General features: G+C 31.3%; 1 protein-coding gene across 1 annotated transcript in view; it reads left to right on the top strand.

Annotated features, from left to right (window-relative positions):
* The window catches only part of LOC118193437 (uncharacterized), a 421,049-nt gene that overhangs the window by 310,219 nt on the left and 90,578 nt on the right, over window positions 1-20,252 (top strand). Inside the window, exon 9 of the mRNA XM_085812477.1 lies at window positions 4,621-4,705. Coding sequence (XP_085668603.1) covers window positions 4,621-4,705 — 85 coding nt within the window. The remainder of the gene's footprint in view (window positions 1-4,620; window positions 4,706-20,252) is intronic.

The raw sequence follows: 20,252 nt of genomic DNA, 5'->3' as shown, positions 1-20,252 counted from the left end.
TGTAATACTGCGTTAAAATATTTCGTGGAGCTACAGCTCCTGGTAACTTTTTAGCAAGATCGCAGCAATGTTTCTACCTACTACTATTATTAATTTAAATAATATTCTCCATTTTTCAATAAATAAAACGCTATTAATAAATTCAAATATCATTATTAGAAATAATTTTTAAAAAGAGATGTTTTCATAATTCATTTTTTATTCTCTAAGAAGTACAATATCGGCACCGGCTTATTTTTTTTCTTCTTTGAACATTTTGTCTTCACAGATTTCTTTGTAACGATAAATAGTGCAGTTTCGAATTACACACTGCTTATCGTACAGCAAACTGTAAAGCTAAGTTTAACAGTGAGATAAAATTTCATAACGTATCACGCGTCCTAATAATGTTTGTAATCATTTCAATATTTTTTTATAGTTGTGCAACTGTTTAATTCTTGAATAGGTACTTCAAAAATATTCGTCGTCTCCCGTCGTTCGTTTGCTCTCCCGTTCGTTTTTAAGCCTGATTCTCATTTATGTTAATAAATGTTTATCTAGTTCATTAATATTCGATTTGATGCACTCAGTTATGTTGATGACATCTGACTCACTGAAGCCAGTTGCTAACCAATTCCACTGTGTTATTAATGCGCAGCAAAACCAACGAAATCATTTGCACAGTTTGCAATAGCTGGGAAAGCTCAAGAATAAACGGTCTACTGAGCATAAGATATGCAATGAAGAACTCTAGAAAATATTGAAAATGTAACTTTAAAACGCGTAAAAAAAACCCCAAAACTTGACTGTATAAAGGGGAAAACCGATACTTATGTAATAAAAATAATTTTGTTTCTTATTTTTTACAATTTATATTTATTTTGTTCTATTTTGTTTTGAAATTTAGTACCCCTCTAGTATAGTGGTAACCCTCTAGTGGTAAACATTGTGATAAAAGATTTATTTCAAGCGGTTTTATTACTTATAGCATGGAATTACATTTGGGAAAACCAGAATGGTGGAATTATGAATTACTTCTATTAGTTTAAAAAATGTATGGTTCAATTAATTAATAAAATGGAAAGAGGTATATTCTATGTAAACTCGGTTTTTATATACTTATACAAAGCTACATGTTCAAATCACTGCAACAAATACATAGCTAACATATAAAATAACAATTTGAGTTCTATAAATAAGTAAGGCTTGTTACACTCTACGTCAAATTTTTTAATCGTAGCTGGCTATGATGTACACTAGAAAGATACTCACAGCCCTCTGTACCATTAAGAAAAAGTTAAATAAAATTAAATTTCAATAATCTTTAGTATTTAATAGTTAGAGCAATAATTCCACTGATAAATCGTTAAATGGCACAAATATTTTTCATGTCTTTTTGAAGGAGGATATTGTTTCTGAAACACTAAAAACGTGCACTATATAAGTTTCATGCATTTTTATAAATCTGATATATCTGTAAAAATATAAGTATATATCTATAAAAATAAGTATATGTCTATAAAAGTTGCACTATAAAAGATTCACTCCAAAAATTTTATATGTTTGACACTCTCAAAAAACAGCATCTAAATTCAAAAAGTTGCATCTATATTAGTTTGATTGCATAGAATATTTGCTGTCAAAACAAAACCTCATCTGAAAACTAATCATGCCAGCATTCGAGGAAATTTTCGAATGCCCTTCAAATTGAACATTCTTAAACAAAGACACATCACAAATATATTCAAAACATCTCAATCAAGTATATATTCGAAATATTTCAGGAAGATTTTTCACCCTGAAATAACCTTCAAATGTCACATCTATTTCGTGGAAGAGACATCGACTTAAGATTAATTGTTTACGTCTTTAGGAGACATATTTAGCTCCTGAAAAATATACTTACACTAGATGAAGCGTGACTTTATTTATCAAAGTATGACAAAAGAAAAACATTTTGAGACAAACACTTTCAAATGAGGTTTTGATAATCGTAGGGAAGTTCTGAAAGTTTTATTGTAGTAGCAAGTTTTGAATGTGTTGTGCCGTCAAATTTAGAAAACTGCATTCAGAAATATAATTTAATTCAGTCTGCTGTTAAACTAGTGTCATAGAGTCAATATTTCGAAATTAAGTGCCGATATTGTGCATAGAAAAAGTGTCTGGCTGTCCAGTGATAGTCAGATGCAAGCTACTCATTACGGTTAATAGTAAATTGTTTTGGAAATTTAACGGTGAATATTAAATACATGCTAGTCACACCTATTTAATTACGTCAAATCTCTAGATACCTCCTTGCATTATGTTTTTTTCTTTGGGGGGGCGGAGTCTCTTGCAAAAAAAATATTTTAAGCTCATAAGCAATAGGAAGTATATCGAAAAACGTTTCAACAAACGTTCGGGAAATTCCATGCAGAGCTACAATAAGTAAAGAACCAATGCTTTCGGACGAAACATATTAAATATTGTAAATGTGATTTTAAATTTTAGGAAAAGGTGTTATAATGAATTTTCTGTTTTTCACATAAATGAAGTTTTAATGTATCATGCTAAATTATGATAAAATAAGAATTTACGTTTTTAATAATTTTATGCTTTTGTTCAATAATTTTTCAGTTATTTCTTATCACTCAGCATTAAAATTGTAAAGCGGATATAAAAATTGATATCTTTCATGCATCGCATTTTTAAATTAATCACTCAAGTATGAATCTATTTAACTAGAGGTACTTCGTCATTTTGAATCCAAGTTAAGACATAAACAAAACTTCGATATAAAATTCTAAAACTTTCAAATTTTGAGATTTGTTATGACTGCTAAATACCATTATGCACTTCCATCTCACTTCGCATTATTTTCTAATTTTTTTTCTGTGTGCTTTTTGTGTTACGTTTTTGTTATTGTATGATTTAATGATATATATTGAACTAATGTTTACGTATTAACTAATAATAATTCTTATTTATGAAAATTATTGCACTTTCCTTCAACAGCAGTTCTGCATCATACCCTCAAAGATACTTGTATAAAAATCAAAGGATAGCCAAATAGTAATACTCACAGTCAAGAATCCCAATAATCCTTCTTGACACAAATAATACTTATAATTCATTCCCAGTTACCAGTATATAAATATCATGAATTAAAGACCATGGTGGCTATTACGGGAACTATGAGTCAAATCTTCGGCTGTTAATCATGAAGACCGTTTCATCGATATACCTTGCCCTGTTTCGTATTAAAATTCCTTAACTTTAAATGTAGCAACTCCAATCTATAACTCCACCGTTCCTTAGGAGAAAAAACATGCAGTCAATTCATTTTTTTAAATTCTAGCTAGTTAATGTATTAGGGAAATACTTGTTCGATTCTCTAGTGAAGTCTCTGGTATTTTTACCTGTATTAAAATTTCAGCTTGAGCGATACAACAGAGGCGGTCAAACATCAGGACAGTAGAAGCCACATGTTAAAATACAATAATATACAAAAACCTTATGGATATAAAAAGTAGTGAAAGCCACTGATCAAACAACTTAGTTGGAATCTTTACGGTGAGTTGAGGAAACAGTAGTGAAACTGTTTTGAATGTAACAAAATGTTTCGAACAAACCAACAAGGATGTTTTGTTTAAAAATGGTTAATTATAAGCAAATTAGTATTTATTCTTGCTATTGTTCTATAAACATAAATTCTGATATATAGATCTTAAAACTTTTTTACGCTAGCTTTAAAAAACATTTCAGATATTAAGCTAAGTCACCTTTACCCAGAAGTTTTTTCCAAAATTAATTTTAAAGAAAAAGAGAAAGGTTGGGAAAAGACATATATAAGTATAATATAGTAGTTCATAATAACACAGGAATTTGAAAAACAGCACTTAGGGATCTTTCCTTTAACTTAACCCAGACTAATTTTTCTCGAAAATAGGAAAATGAGTATGATGTGACATCACACATTTATGAGAATTGCAATCATTTTATAAAAATGTATTAAAATTAGCAGGTTAATAAGGCATTTTGAATAAAAAAATTATTTCTTAGTTTTTCACTCTCAGCTAATTTGAGGGCGAAGATATGACGTTCATGTTTATCCTTAAACCATTTTTTCATTATATACAATCTGTATAATCTGATACATTCTATACAATATTAAACATAATATGCTATATAAAGGTATGTATTCCTAATATCATGGTAATGGCTCTTGAATTAACGTTAGGAATATCAGTTTAATGAATATTCTATTAATGACAATACTGAATCTGTGCCATATTTTATTATGACTGCTTTATTTTAAGCTATAGGTTCAAATATATCTTAAGAGTTCCATTTAGTTTAATTATATCGTAGCAGTCTGGTAAGAATATTCTGTACCATAAGAGTGTCACATAAAACTTCTTGTATGAATAACTGTTGAGTGGCAATATATGTATGATATATTGCGATGGCTTCTGAATTTTGCTACATTTCTTGCCAATTTTCGTTTAAATTGGCCTAACAGAGAGATTTTCATATATAGTATTTCTCTCAAAATACTCATCATAGATCTAATATTAGATGTAAATATTTGTATTCGTAATTTATTCAGATGTTTACTTTTCCTGTTCTATTGTATTGCTAACACAAACGTTTCAATTCTAGGTGATAGCGGACTTTGGCAGAGGTGTCTTCTCTCCTCTGGGTGGCAAAAAAGGAAACCAAAAAAATTCTCTTTCCTATTACCAAAGTAAGCCAAGTTTCTATCGTGATCATTAACAACTGCAGTACGATGTTTGCTTAAAAATTCTAAGAAAGATCAACTAAAGCGTATTTTCTCTTTGACTCAGTTCGTTGATATAAGATGCTATTATGGGAAAGTATCTAAGCTTAAAACGGTTATGCGTTCACACATGTAGCGTAATAACATATAGGTATTTTCATACGGCGTGCGTAATTTACAAGCTAACTTATGTCCTTCGTACATATCTGTAAAGAGATACTAATAGCGATAATTTTATGTCAGATATAAAAAACGAGGAACATTTAAAGTATTTGAAGCTACCTTTCAATATCAGCAAACCCTTGCCTGAATATATCTATAACAGTGTGTAACTATAAATGTACGTATAAATATATAATAAAATGTACCTATAAATATACCTATATAAACCTATAAATGTACCTATAAATATACCTATATAAACCTATAAGAGTGTATACCTATAAATATGCTTATATAAACCTATAAATATACTTATATAGATCTATAACGGTGTATACCTATAAATATACCTATATAAGCCTATAACAGTGGTCTCGGACTTAAATTGCATGCGTGCCGAATATACGATCAAGAAGCAGGCGTCAGGCCATTTTTTCTTTTCTTTCTTTCATTTTTTTAATCAAAATGAAACTTTTTTTGACAAAATTAATTTGCATCTAAATTTATAATTTTAGTTATTAAATATTTATTAAAACATACATTAATGGTAATAATAATGACGCAAAGCCGAAAAAATTCAATTTATATTTAGACTGATATTTATATCAAATAAATCTAATGTTTTGAATTAACTACCAAATAATTGACTTAAAACTGAAAATAAGAAAACTTTCTAAATGAGATAAAATTTGAGAATAAATAATGACAATATATTATGATTCTTTTATTTCTCAAATTTTACATTGATGCATTTAGTAAAAACGCGTATATTTGTATGTAAATTATTATAAACTTCTTTATTTCTTACTGAAGCTTTCAGCTATATCATCTTATGACGTTTCAGTTCAATAAAGTCTGTAACCTTAGAGAAAAATTTCTAGAAACTATTTTTATAAAGAATTATAGATGCTCATCGATCAGCGTGATTCTTTTTAGAGACTTCTTAATTTTCAACTGCAGAGAAAAAAAATCTTAACATATAAATGTTAAACAAAATCAAAACGATTATTGCTTCTGCAAAAATTCTTAACTGAGGGTAGTTATCCTTTGACAAGCATGAAAAAAGTTAATAAAATCTGTACCTTCAAATCTCGAATAAGATTTATATCACAGAGTAAATTAACTCCATTTGTAGATTTCTGAGGCGTTACGCACGTTCATTTATGAATAAATATAAACTTGGACTCAAAATCATTAAAATCTTAAATTTTCTTCAATTTCTTGCCGTAGTAAATAATGTTATAAGAATACTAATTAATTTATGGGAAATGTGTTTGCGGGCCACCAGTTTGAGGCCACTGATCTATAAGATAATATGCGAATGGCTTTGGTAAATGCTACCAAAGAATGGTGCAGAAGCATACATCCCACCGTTAGAAATAAGAAAAGGGTACATTGCAATTTATTGAGAGATATTCATATCTTATATATAATATCCAAAAGAATTATAATATAAAGAATTATAATATAATATCCAAAAAAACTATTACATTAGAAAGACTATTTCCATTGCAGTTAATGTAGCTGTACATGGAAATTTCGAATAAAGCGACGGTGCATAATGATACATCTGATGATTTCAACATAACGATGTGCTTCTTTTTCAACTCAGCATTATGCATTAAGTTTCGACATGATATTAATATCAAAATTAAGTAGGAATGTTTTTTAAACCGTATTCCTTGGTGATTTTTCGCGCATTTAACGCAATTGAGGCGTTTGAGTACGCTATCCTCTATTTAGCATAGTTTTATTCAAGAATCATAAGTTAGAATAACTACAAAATCTTTATATTTAATTAGTTAGAGAGTTTGTTTGACTCAAATAAAATACAAATCAAAGTTAACAGTCTTTACAAACATTTAAATTGAAGTGCTGAAATAAAGAGCTTACAAGAGACTTATTTATAAGTTTTAAATAGCTTAAGGCTTATCTATTAGGCAATATTATCAGGAGTATATTCCGTAAAAGAAGACAACATGATGAAAATAATGAAGCACAAGTGAAATATTAGCTCAAAATCTATTTAAGACTTCTGTATCCGAAACATAGGTAGAATTCTCTCTCGCCAATATATCGTCTGACGCTCGTTTGCTTTCTGACGTTGCCGAGATTCATTATGCAAAAGTGAGACTAATTTATTCTAATACATCTGATTTCCCGGTTTAGTTTTCTGATTTATGTAAGTGAACAGCTAGTTTAAAGAATATATTACGCTGCCGTACTGTATCCAGGAACTTAAACCGCATATTGTGTGAAACTCGCTGAACCGATGTAATCAGTATACGAGTATTTAAGTTTTTTTTTTTTTTTTTTTTTTTTTTTTTTATGAATCACTTCAACGTTATATGGTACTTTCTGCTTACCGGCACTCTCCGTTTCAACCCTCAATAGCACTACTATGTTTTTGGCGTATTTTAAAATATATATATGCTTGACACTAACCAGCCCACGCATGAGAAAACCATGAGTTTTAGTGTTTGAGTACGTGTGGATTTGCACGCTTTATATGATCCTTCATCTCGCTTATCAGTCCCCTTAAGCGCACAGTTTCTCCTATGACTGTATATACGTAAAGATCAGCTATATAAATATATAATTTCCTGATATATTAAATAACGCTCAAAATAGTTTCGTTAATATTGCTTGTTTCTTTTAAAACATGTTTTTTTTCCTGTTTATGAACAGTGCTTATAAGATGCAAAAGCAGCCAAGCAAACACTTTTCGCCGATTCATAAAGTCGCCAATAAATTAGTCACTTTTCAGGAAATGCTGATAATCGGAAAGTACCGATTATGTTGATTGTATAAATATCTATTTTACTAGTGTAATTTTTAAGACTTGAGTATGTATCGGTGAACTGCAATAAATCCTCTTCCTGCTTGTAAGAGTTTTGGGGATTATTTCTGCTCAGTACCACTCCATCGCACATTAGCCATGAAAACTGTCAGATCCTCACTTCCCATCCTGTACATAGAGTTATGGCATGTTAATGTTGCATGTTGTAATATTTCAGTAAAAGCAAATCATCAATGAATACCTGAAATGAATAAGCGAACCGGTACGAATGTTAAGCAACAAACAGATAAATTAGTATATTTGGCGAAAGAAATAACATTTAGTCTTAAAATGCTGTACGCATGCAGAAACTAGCCCGTAGAATACATTTTACGCACCAATATATTTTAGAAAACATGTATCGTATAAAAAGGGCCTTTTTGGAATTTTTAATTTCTTATTTCATATTTTCTTATCTAAATATATATAAATTTTTATCACTTATAAAATATATTAATTGCGTGCCAAAACACTTTTTTTCTGTTTAAAATTATAAAGGATATCTTTAACCAAACTATTTGCAAACTTATTTTCAAAAATAAAACGAAAAAAAAAACAAATTTGATCGTAACTTTTTCTGAAATTAGTATCTTTCTCCCTCCCTTTTCTCTTCTTATGAGTTTTAAAAGCCCTAAAGCTAAACTCTCATTTTTTAAGTAAGCAACAAAATAACTTAAAGTTTAGTTTTTTTAGAGTAAATAAGAGTTCTTTTACTTGTAATCTCTTTCTAAACTGCCGCAACTACTATCAGAGCCTGGCCCCGTGCGGTAAACCCTTGTGAAACGCGATTTTGCGTTTGCGCGTGATCTTAATTGTCTCCATTTAATTTCTCCAACGCAAAAATGACTCCTCTTTAATGACTGGTTTGAAAATTCATTCATTCTATAAGTCAAAATTACTTGGAACAGTAAAATCTGAGCTTTAAAATTCTCTTCATTATTGATAATGCTCCGGAACGCGATGCTGAAGCCCTGACAACACTGCATTCAAATGCAAAAGTTTAATTCTTTCCACCGAATACCACTTCCTTAATCCAACCAACGGATCAAGGGATCGTAAAAACATTCAAAACCTGTTACGTCAAACATATTTACATAGCTGCTAGTAAAGCACTAGATGAAGGAAAGCACGACACACTAACGACATTTCGGAAGCGATTCAACTTAAGACACTGCATAAAAATGGTTAAACTCACGCGAGAACAAATAAATTCACCAGCAATGAATGTTTTCTGGCATCAACTCTGGCCAGAAGTTGTCAACAATCTTTAAAGATTTCCATCAGTTAAAAATGAAGCCGAGAAAACCGTACAAATTGCAAAAGCAAAGGCAGTAAAGGATTTTCAGGTATGGAAGAAGGAGAAATCAAAGAATTAGTAGTGAATGAGGATCGCGAAACGTCAAATGAACAACTGGATAATGCTAGCAGACGATGAATGTAGCGAACAAGAAGTTAAACGAATTGTTATATACAGTTTAACTCTTTTGAGTAACATCCACTGCTAAAATTTTTTCTAGACGATAAGCGATTTATCGCTAAGTGCAACAGAAACTTGGGAAGGGTGTAAAAGACCTTTTATTCAAAACTAAAAAGATGAACAGAAAGTACCCCTAGTTCTTACAATTCCCCCAGCATTTATGGCGAAAAAACAAAACCAATAAACCAAACGTAAAGCTTAAATTTAAAGAAATTAATAGCCGAAGCTAAACAGAGCAGAGTACGCGAAGCTGGCTTAGAACTTTACCGGCGCAGATTGAACTATTGGTAGTTTTAATGCAGACAGAACTCTTATCTTAAGTAGAAACCCTAGTAACGTGGACAATTTGTAACGAGGATAAATTTATCACGTATTGTTTTAGAAATATAAGATGTGACACCTGATCCTTTATTCCAATTTTTTTAATAGGGCTTGCTAGAAAAGGATCAAATTTTGCTATAAGTTCGAGTATACCAAGATAACTGTCATTGTGAGGAGAACCAAATGTTTTCTTGTCTCCTCTGAAAGACTCACGCTCTGCCATAGTAATTATGATTACAACAACTCGTTCAAGACCATTTTTCCAGTACTTCCGTTTATTATTTTAAAGAATAAACGGACAACTTTTAGAGAAGGGCCTTAAGCTATAGCTTGTCTAGCTTATACGTAAATCCTGCACTGTCTACAGAGTGTCGGATGTTGCCACATTTTTTTTTATATATTATCTATGTTATTTGTATTTTGTATGTAAATTGATGAAAGTATCCGAATGATGAATGATATCTACACCTGTAAAAATTGTTACTGCTTAGAGTTGTAAAAAAGTTTCCTAATATTTGATTAATTTTTTGGCTCTTCTGACATGTTTATTCACAAAGTTTGTACGGATTATTAATACACAAGAATACTAACTCAATACTTCAAACCACTGGAAAATATCAAAATGTTTAATTTAATTATTCTTTGTTTTAAAGCTGAGGATGGCAACGATCTGTAAAGAACATTAAAATGGAATTGAAAGTTTTAATATTTTTATTTTGGAAAGCAGATTAGATATTACTTTATACATTTAAAACTGTGAATTTTAAGTTTCTAAAAATGCAATAAATAGGATGTTGTAATCTTTGTTTTATGATTTGCATTCTGCGAACTGTTTTGATGTTAATTTTAAGATATTATGAGATGAATGAGCTTTTAAGACATGAGTTGCCTACTTCAATTATTATTTCATATTACTTTAATTATTATGACCAACGTTAGCAGTGACATCAGTATCTCGGTTAATGTGATTCAGAAAGACGGAGAGAGAAAAGTGTGTGAGGTGTAGACACAGATCCATGGGTACATCTACAAGGAATGTTTTTGAAAATGAGAACAATCAAAGCAGTCTGAGAGAGATCATCTGCGCTCGATAGTAAATCGGTATTAATATTTCAAAAAAAATTGAGACAGAGCATTGAGAATTGAATGTTGGACAAGACACAGGTACGTTGGTTGGTTATTTTCATTTAAAACTGTATTTGATTCATTAGAGAATTTGGGACTTCTAGTTATTACTATTGCTTTATCGTAACTCGTCCAGAAGGATACGTCTTTAAGTAAATATATTTAAGGTTCAGTGTTTGCATAATAAAAATAGTGAGATTGTTACTTGAGCTTCTGAAATTTTTAATTGATTTAGTTTATAGTTTAATGGAAGGCAGGAATTATTTATTTATTTTAAGGAATTATTTGATGATTTTTAGACTGTGATTTGGTTTAATAGAAGGCAGGGAATCCTTAATGGAAGCCAGGCAAATGATACACAATTCATATGCTAGGCTGATGCTGAAAGGTAGTGTAACCCATTTGATTCTTCAGAGATCTGGTATTGAGAATTTTTTTAATTTGGACTATCTAAAACAATAGAAGAGCTGGGATTTGAGGAATGAAGAAACAAGTGAGTGCCTAAAGGTAATCGAATAATTTAGTTTCGCTCCCGTATAGAATTAACAGACATTAGAAGACATTAGCGTGAAATAGGAGTTCCCATAGGGGTATAGTCTGTGATCAATATCGGTGCTTAACGTATGTGAGCGATAGTCCTCTCGTAGTACATAATAATGGAAATTCAGGGTTTTCTTGAAAAATTTTTCATTTAGCCTATGAAGGAATTTTGTAAGTTACTTTCAATTTAAGCTGCAATCAAGTAGCTTTCACCTATTTTGCATTTATTCATTAATTAATCTGATATGAATCGTAATGCACATGTGGATACATCTTCTGAGCAAATTCAAAAATTGGCAATGCATAACAAATCTGAATAAATTCAAAGAAAACAGATCTGAAAGGTTTCAGATTATAACAGTCGCCCAAAATTGTTTCCTTAGGGTTTTTTCTTACGCTCTTGTTGAGCTTGCAGCGTACTAGTCTGCTCTTGCACTCAGTTTTGCTAACCCATTTCTTTTTGTCATTTTAGCTTTATTATTAAGCATCACCTTCCTCGCACTTACACAACATGCAATTCAACAGCAAAATTACTAAAATTTTAAAAGCAGTATAGCAACATATGTTAAAATTGCCGATGCAGTATTGATGTAATATTTTTATATTTTTTCAGTCCTTTCTCATTTCGTTGTATTAGTATTCAGTTTTCTTAGTAAGATGGTTTTCAAAAATTTTTTGTCTCTTTATTATTAACTTTTTGTGTGTTAAATTTATTAACAAAATTCAATTCAATGTCAAAATCGCGAAATATTTAAAAACAACATATATTTAGAATTTTGGATATGCAGGTTCGGGTGCTAGCGATAAATGTTTTATTCCGTACAGTGTTACCTCTCCTCGCTTTCAAATCGTTGAGTTTGTTAATAAAAAATTCAATAAAAGTTTACAAAATATGACATATAAGATTCAAAATTCAAAGTGTCGGCTTCAAGGTGCACATATTCGGGTGGAGGACTACGTTAAACAAAACTGGATGGCCCTAGGTGCTGTCGTTTTCTCACAATGGGAGGAACATACATAAATACAGATTCTTCATTACTTAATTTCTTTAAAAATAATACAAGGTGATAATGAATGGTGGCAACAAGTTGAAAAATGATTCGCCGTTTGTAGTGGACGACGCAAAATTCTGTTTCGAGACTAAAAGCCTATTTGAACCAATACCCTTTTGGGTTAAAAGTGGGAAAGTTATTTGATTACTTATTTGATAGATACCTTACTAGAATTTACTCTTTAATTACAGTCTTAAGATAATATTTATTATGATAAAAAAAATTTAGTTATTTGATAGTAAGACACTAAATAATAAGTACTTTTTGCACCTTACTTTATTTGATAAAATAGTTAGGTTTTCTCATTACTCTCATATAGATTTTAAAAATATATAAAGAAATAAGACAAATAATTCTAATAAAATTAATAGAATATTATATAATAACAAATTTCACTCTCGAAAAATACCTACTTCTTAAAACCACTGTCCTGGACTAAGGACGAAATTCTGTTGTTTGTTAATGAGGGAAAAGTTCGAGAACTAAAGTAAAAATTTAGATATGACGCATAGTATTCCATTATTGCATTCTTTGATTCTTGTTCTACGAAAAGAATTTGATTTTTATAAAAGTTAATTTGTTTATCTGAAGAAAATGTTTCTCATACATAACAGCTTTCATTACATACGCATTGCCGTGAATATGGCAATCTATTTCCAGATTTCTTCGAAATCTGACAGTTATTCTGCAATCATTCTTTTTCATCGAAATGTGTTCAGTGATAGGCCATTTTCTTTCAGAATTCTGTGTAATCCATCGAAATAAATCATCTGTTATTTCTCCTAAGATCCATACAAATTTTTGACAAAGAAGGAGGAATTATTTTTGAAACAATTTCCCTGTCTGAATCTCAACTCAAACAGGGTACCGTTTTTCTTTTACGGTAAAGGTATTGTTTTAAATTTTTGTTTACGTTCGAGGTCAATGTTCTCACGAATCCTTTCTTTAAATGCACAATTTATCTTTCATCATAATATGAGTTCAAGACCAATAACATCTGTGAAAAAGGAAGAGAATGGCAAACATTTTTACTCTCGATTGAAAAACAATGAACAGTGGTTAAGTCAAAGGCCATGACCAGGTTGAGGGCAGAGATTTTCGTGTATGTTGTACGAAATGTTTCCGTTCTGAAAATGAACTGGAAGCGAATTCGGTGAATATCATCACAACGCGTAGGAAACAATGGAGAACTTTCGTATATCCTGGTTCAGTTTGATTTAACGCATTATACTGTATGCTGGGTCAGTTAGTTTTACTATTTTAACGGTAAGCGTCAAGGCCTTATAATGTGCAATATTCATCAGTGCCTAAGAAAATAATCAAGTATATTAGTTGATCTATTTAATAATAGCGTTTCTTTCTCAAAATATAATTAACATTGGTTAGTTCTATGTACGTTTACTGCAAGTAAGTTATAAGTGTTTATTTCAAAAGCTTTCGATATGTATTTTATGCACGCTGTTTCTAAGTAGAGCAAGCAACCTGTACTACCTGAAGTTAGTAGTAGCTCTTACGTACGTTAGTAGTAGTAGTTCATAATACGTGGAATGTTCTACAGTAACGTCTATATGAAGTTCAACTATTGTTGAGCTAAGGAGCTAATTACATTTCCACCACCAGACGGTTTGGGTCTTATAAGGCGAAAAATATGGAATAAGTGCATAAAATAGTATTTTAAATTGTAATTTTTTAAAAATACGTTCTACTGGGAAAAAGTACTCACGTCGCGTCCTGGCCTAGCTCTGTTGCAGAGTAATGTCTAGGACCTTTCAGCGTAAATTCATTGCACTGTACTTTCTTACATTCAGTGAACTATGTCGCAAAGACCACATCCTTAAAAGGACCATCTCTGAAAGTGATCAATATATCTGAAAGCATTATTAAAATTGATGATATTTAAGTTCTGCTCTTTAAGTAGACCACTCCTGCAGAGGACCAAGATTATTCGAACCGTGGGTCATTATGTTAGAAAGGATTTACTGTATTAATGATATTTCAGGTCAGTTAAAATATCTTCCCTAAATAATTAATTTTTAGCGCAAAAAGGCGTTAGACACAAAGGGCTGTTAATCTCAAAACAGCATTTTGCATCGTTTTACTTTCTGCCCTGATTCACTTTTCAAATTGTTCCCACCAAATATTATATTTAAAGAAACTAAATAATCAAGAATCTGCAAGAATTTTTCTCTCATTGTGAAAAAACAACGATACCTAGAGCCATCAAATTTCGAATTTGTTTTATTAACTATTTCAAATTTTGTAAAACTTTAACGAATTTTTTATTAACAAACTCATCAATTTTAAAACAAGCAATGGCAATACTGCACGGAAAGAAACATTTTTATCCCAGCGCGCGAGACTGTATATCGGAAATTCTAAAGATATGTTGTTTTTAATTATTTTGTGATATTGCTGTTGAATTAAATTTCATGTGGTTTAAGTGCGAAAAACATGGTATTTAATAAATAAAGGTAACACAGAAAGCGTTAAAAAAACGCCCTTTTGGGCGTAATATAAAGTCTGAAAGCTTTCAGATTTTCTTTTTTACTCTCTTTTTCTTTTTTAAGATTTGTTCATGTTATTTCGCATAAAAGATTTATACACAGCTAAGTTTTTTTCTTTGTACAAGTTTCGTTATTAGAATAGTCATTTCCATTATGATATATTGATACAATATACCGTAAGCATCATAAAATTAATTTAAAGAAATATCATAAACTTTTACCTAAAAGTTAATTAAAAAGTGTTTCAAGAAAAACGAGCGAAGGAAGTTTTGTATAAATCTTAAATAATATTTCCTCTGCTTAGGTAAGAAAAATATCAGATAGGCAATTTTATTTTCGTGTTGCGCGCTTGAGAAGCTGTTTTGATCCAAATCTTGCGTTACAATAGGCCTACACAAAATAATATTGATACTATTAAGCTCAGCATGAATTTTAATGCATGAATAAAACATTTTGAGAAAATGAAAAGCTATTTTCCGAAGCAAACAATAATTTCTTTAGTGGCATGTAAATGTGGCAGTAATCCAAATATTCTGTTTGTTCCAAGTAGGTTAACTAGATTAATATTGTACTTTACGTTCGAGAATTCTGGTGACACAGAATCTGTCATCAGTGCCCAAGGGTATCCTGATATCGTTGTGCCAATTCGGCTGGCAGATCGGCACATGAAATCGCACATCTGTCCTCAGGTAGTCACGCGAGCAATTGATGTTCGTTTTCATTGTCGTAATCCTTTGTGATTTCTGGGTGCGTTTATGTCAGAAGCTGGATTAACGGAAATGATATGCGAGGAATGGAAGTATATTGAAAAAGAAGAGGTTTCTTTTAAGGATTATGAATGCTTAATACTGAATACTTGTTCTTGAGACATTTGTCACTATCATGTCGGTTTCAGCCTGTAATCATACGATACTGAATTAAGAAGAAACAACATCGCTTAAATAAAAGAGATTTAGCTTGAAGTTTTACACTGCAAAATCCGGAAGTTTCTGCCCGAAATGAAACTCTTACTAGAAAATATTTCGATATCTATAGTTTTCTTTTATTCCTCATTTATTTCAGTGGTTTCAATGGAAACATAAATTGCAATTTAAATAATCTTATGATTCTATATAGAGAGAGGAAGAGACAATGAAAATATTTTAAAACATTCTAGGATTTTGGTAGCTGTAAGATGAACGAACATTTTCTTCTAAATCTTCTAAATGTGCAAGCCATCTTCTGAATTTTGAAGCTGCATTTTGAGACGTATATTAATTTTAAATTTTTTTAATTTGTTTTCACGCAATTACGATTTGATCTTCTAGTAGTCTTTCAGATTAAATACAATTATACATAATCCATTATCATTAAATTGTACATCACTGAATTTGGCTTCAATTTTCTGGGTAATAGGAAAATTTGATTGTACTGTTTAACTGAAATTGCCTCTTTTTTATCAACGCCAACGGAGCTTTTGCGCAGAACTGAAAAATATATGAACAAGAAATTATAGAATAACTAAAGACTTTATAAGGACGTATGTAGGAAAGCAATATAACTCTCAGAAGTAGTCTAACTGAACTTTGAATTCTATTTCGTTGAAGTTTAATAAGCTTTATAAAGAATTTTACTATTTAAAAAAAATTATTTCAGACTTTGCAACTGTAATCTACTCCCTACGTAATCTAATATAGAGATAACTTCAATTTTATTTAACACTATAATCCATAGACGCAGTGCAATTTAAAATGATGAATAATTTCATACAAATTCTTACGAAGAAATTAAAATCATTGTTATAAATCTGTACGAGTGGAAAATATCGACTAAATATGAAGTATCCTTTCTTTTGTAAAGGACTGAAAACTGCTCATAAATTGCTTATGAAATCCTATCAAAAGAACATGCCTATTTTTTCTCGTTTTTCGAGAAATTGTATGATGTTTATTGTAAAGTATGTTTTAAGACAATTTGGCCTTGAAAATATGTCCTTGAATGGTTCATTCACCTTGCTGACGTGGATTAGGATGTAGAGTTGATATGAGTATTTTTGTTTAGGTTCTTTTTTGCGCTAGTAAGCTATTGCTCTCTTAATCTATTAATTATTATTTAGTAATTATAATATTGTTTTAAAAATCCAAATTTTGCTTGAACTTGAAAGCAGGTTCATATCGTCTATGAACTTTTTATTTTTGAAACTTCGTCCACCCGCAATATCCTAGATTTCGGTCAGTTCCTAATAACTGAACGTGCTAGCTGCAGAAGGTGTAATCATTTTTTATACAAATTTTACCAAATAAATTTCAGAAATTAAACATGTTTGTGAGACATATTTTTCTGATTGATAAAGCTATATTTGAATTGTACTCCTGTATTGAAAAAATTCGTGGAAAGCTATGTCATGTGAATAAAACTTGCAGTAATGAATTTCAATGTGTGCATCACTCCTAGATGATGCAAGACTTATCATCCAGAGCACATATTATAGCAAGAACGCAATTAAAGGGTCTTTCGACCACTAGACATAATAACCGCATTTCGAACGAAGAGCAGTGTTAACACAAAAACTTGAGTTTGTTTATCAAAAATTGATCCCTGTGATAATTCAATCACCTTATTTCCTAAAATTTTCACCCCATCCCGCACCAATCTCTCTCTTATTAAGGTGATTCTACAAGTTAAAGATTTTCAGACAATTTAAAGCTATGACAGATACCAAAAGAGACATTTTAGTAATGCTTCCAAGAATGTCATGTAATCTGGAGCAGGTATCTGCAATCCGATGGATGTTATTTCGAAATAATAAATTTAAATAATTATGCACATTTCAAATAGAACTGTCCTACAACCATTTTCCGGAAATTTTTTCAAAATAAGAGTATAAACACAGTGAGTTCATATGAACATTTTGACTTTTAAACATAAAAGCGATAAACTCATTTCAAAAGTTCTACAAAATATATCGTTGTTTGCAAGAAGACCTACCAGTGGCTGAGTCGTGAAAACCATTAAACTCTTGTAGTTTGCATAGGATTTTGCACCTAATAATTGAACGGTCTGTTTACATAAGGCTTTTATTCATTTTCAGTAATGCGAATATGTGCCAGACCATTTTCCTTAGAAATGCTTCCCTGGGTGTCAATTTAGAGAACTCTGCAAAGCTATTGCCTAGGATCTGAACGGAGGCTGTCTCGGCCACGGGGGTATACAAATAACGAACCTAGTGGTTCTGAAAGCCCTGGAAAAATCGCTTACGGGTCGGCCCGTCGGTTTGGCACGTCCTAGAACTCAAAGCTCTAGTAGCCCGGGTGGCATCTCTGGTTCTGCCTGGGGGTAGCACCCCAGGTTTTCTGGGTAGTGTTCTTGGACAATGGGCAGACCGTGTGATTGATAGGTAGCAAATTGACGTCCAGTGCCGCCGGCTCTCTCCTAGGTGCGAGGACAGAATTTGAACCCTTGAGCCTGGCTTGACGGTTGAGCTGGACTCGTAGTGTTGTTAAGTCTAACGGAACGAGGTTTGCCCTATATCTCCTAGGTGCGAGGACAGAGTTTGAACCCCTGAGCCTGGCTTGACGGTTAAGTCGGACTCGTAGTGTTATTAAGTGTAACGGAACGAGGAATGCATAATATCTTCAAGGTGCGAGGACGGAGGTTGAACCCCTGAGCCTGGCTTGATGGTTGAGTCGGACTTGTAGTGTTGTTAAGTATAACGGAACGAGGAATGCCCAATATCTTACCTTATTTTTCCTTATAAATCACTTCCCGAAGATATACTTTCTAAATCTGATTATCTTAACATGTTTTGACGTGGTAAGTAATCTTACAGGTAGTGTGCAATGTGATATAGTAAATGGTTTTAAAATATAAAATTACCTCAAAAATTAAACCGGAGAAAGAACTAAAGCTGCTGAATAATTTTTATTGTTACTTTATACAAAATTTGTTGGTACTCTAATTTCGAATTAAATTTTATTAAATTTCTGTGAAATCGAAATATTTCATTTTCTTCAAAGTAATTTTTATATTATTATTTCACTGCCTATTCAACTATTAAATCTTTGATGATTAAAAATTTATAAGAAATTTCAAAAGTTGAAACATTTTTATCTTTTGTGAACACCAGTGAATGTTGCTGCAGTGTTTTCAATGTGATCTGTTCCTAGTGAAACTTGGAAAACGTTATTCTAATCCATCACTATATGCAAGCTCCTTATTCAAATGGAATAATTAACCCCCATGCTCAAATATCTGCCATAAATACGCGCATAAAAGAGGCCCTTGAGGAATGTCCATTACTGAAGTCAACGGAGCGTGACACCATTTCGTGAAAACGTTGAATCTTTGCGTGCCCAACCTGTTGCAAGTGGAGCCCATGACGAGAGAAATATTCAAAAATGCACGCGACCTTGGCGTTTTCTGCGATGCAATGTTTTGGATTTTCCCCTTTTGATCGAACGGATATAACCACTTACGCTCTGTATTGAATTTCAATACTGCGGATGTAGGAGATAACATCAGAATCTTCGGCTTTCGGGATACACACATGCCGGGGATTACGTAGCAAATGGAGGTATGTCCTTTGAATGGCATCGAACTGGAAACGTAGCGGTGTTATTAAGACTCGTTAACTCAACAGACAGGTAAAAAAAAAAAAAAAAAAGTGATTTTGCATGAGCTGAAAAATAAGCCACTTATTAGATAGAGCTTTATTGGAAATTGAAAATTATGTTTCACTAACATGACTGAAATCGAATTCTAGGAAGTATAATATTTTCGCGGAAAAGTTAATTTTTTCCCCTTTGTAAAGATTTTATAGGTGCTGTTTGAATTAGTCGATAGTGCTATGCGCTTCATATTTTTTGGATATAGTTAGCAAATGCATTTAAACATTTAATAATAAACCTTTCAAATTGTTATTTGTATATGGATAGTTTTCAGAAAGTTTCTGTATTTGTTTACTTTGTAATTTCTCAATGTTTCACTTTAACAATTTACAATTGACTCAAATTTTTATTGTTTACTACGAATTGTTACTATTAAGTATTTAGCGTGTCTTTTAAATACAAATTAAATTTTGTCTGGGAGTATATCATTATGAAAATTCGTGAAAATAGGTTATTTGTTGTGATTACTAAGTACAGGAAGTTCATTTGATTACGTAATAAATACATATGACAGAGAAGAAATACATTTTTTTAAGAACGTTGCTTGTGAATAAATATTTAATATGTTATGTTTCAAACTGTACTTAAAACACATATTTGTTTGTTGTGAATCAAATTATACTTTAATTTGCTGGGTGTAGAAAATGTTATTGAACTCACTAAGCACTTGGATTTTTCACCTGAAGGAGGAGAGGTCTTTAACATCTTGTTACATTTCTGTAGCTGTTGTGGTCGTTGATTGCAGTATACTTGCAGAAAAGAAATGTTTTCAAAATGAGACGGATACAGAAACCGAAATTCTAATCCTTTATTATAGCCATTTCATTGTAAATAATTGTGTATGGCAA

This window comes from Stegodyphus dumicola, chromosome 3 (genome assembly GCF_044657685.1).
Source record: "Stegodyphus dumicola isolate Sdum_Otavi_A_Nest chromosome 3, ASM4465768v1".
NCBI classification, from domain to species: Eukaryota; Metazoa; Arthropoda; class Arachnida; order Araneae; family Eresidae; genus Stegodyphus; species Stegodyphus dumicola.
The sequence above is the reverse complement of the archived record's forward strand: the minus strand, read 5'-3'. Positions and strand labels throughout refer to the sequence as shown.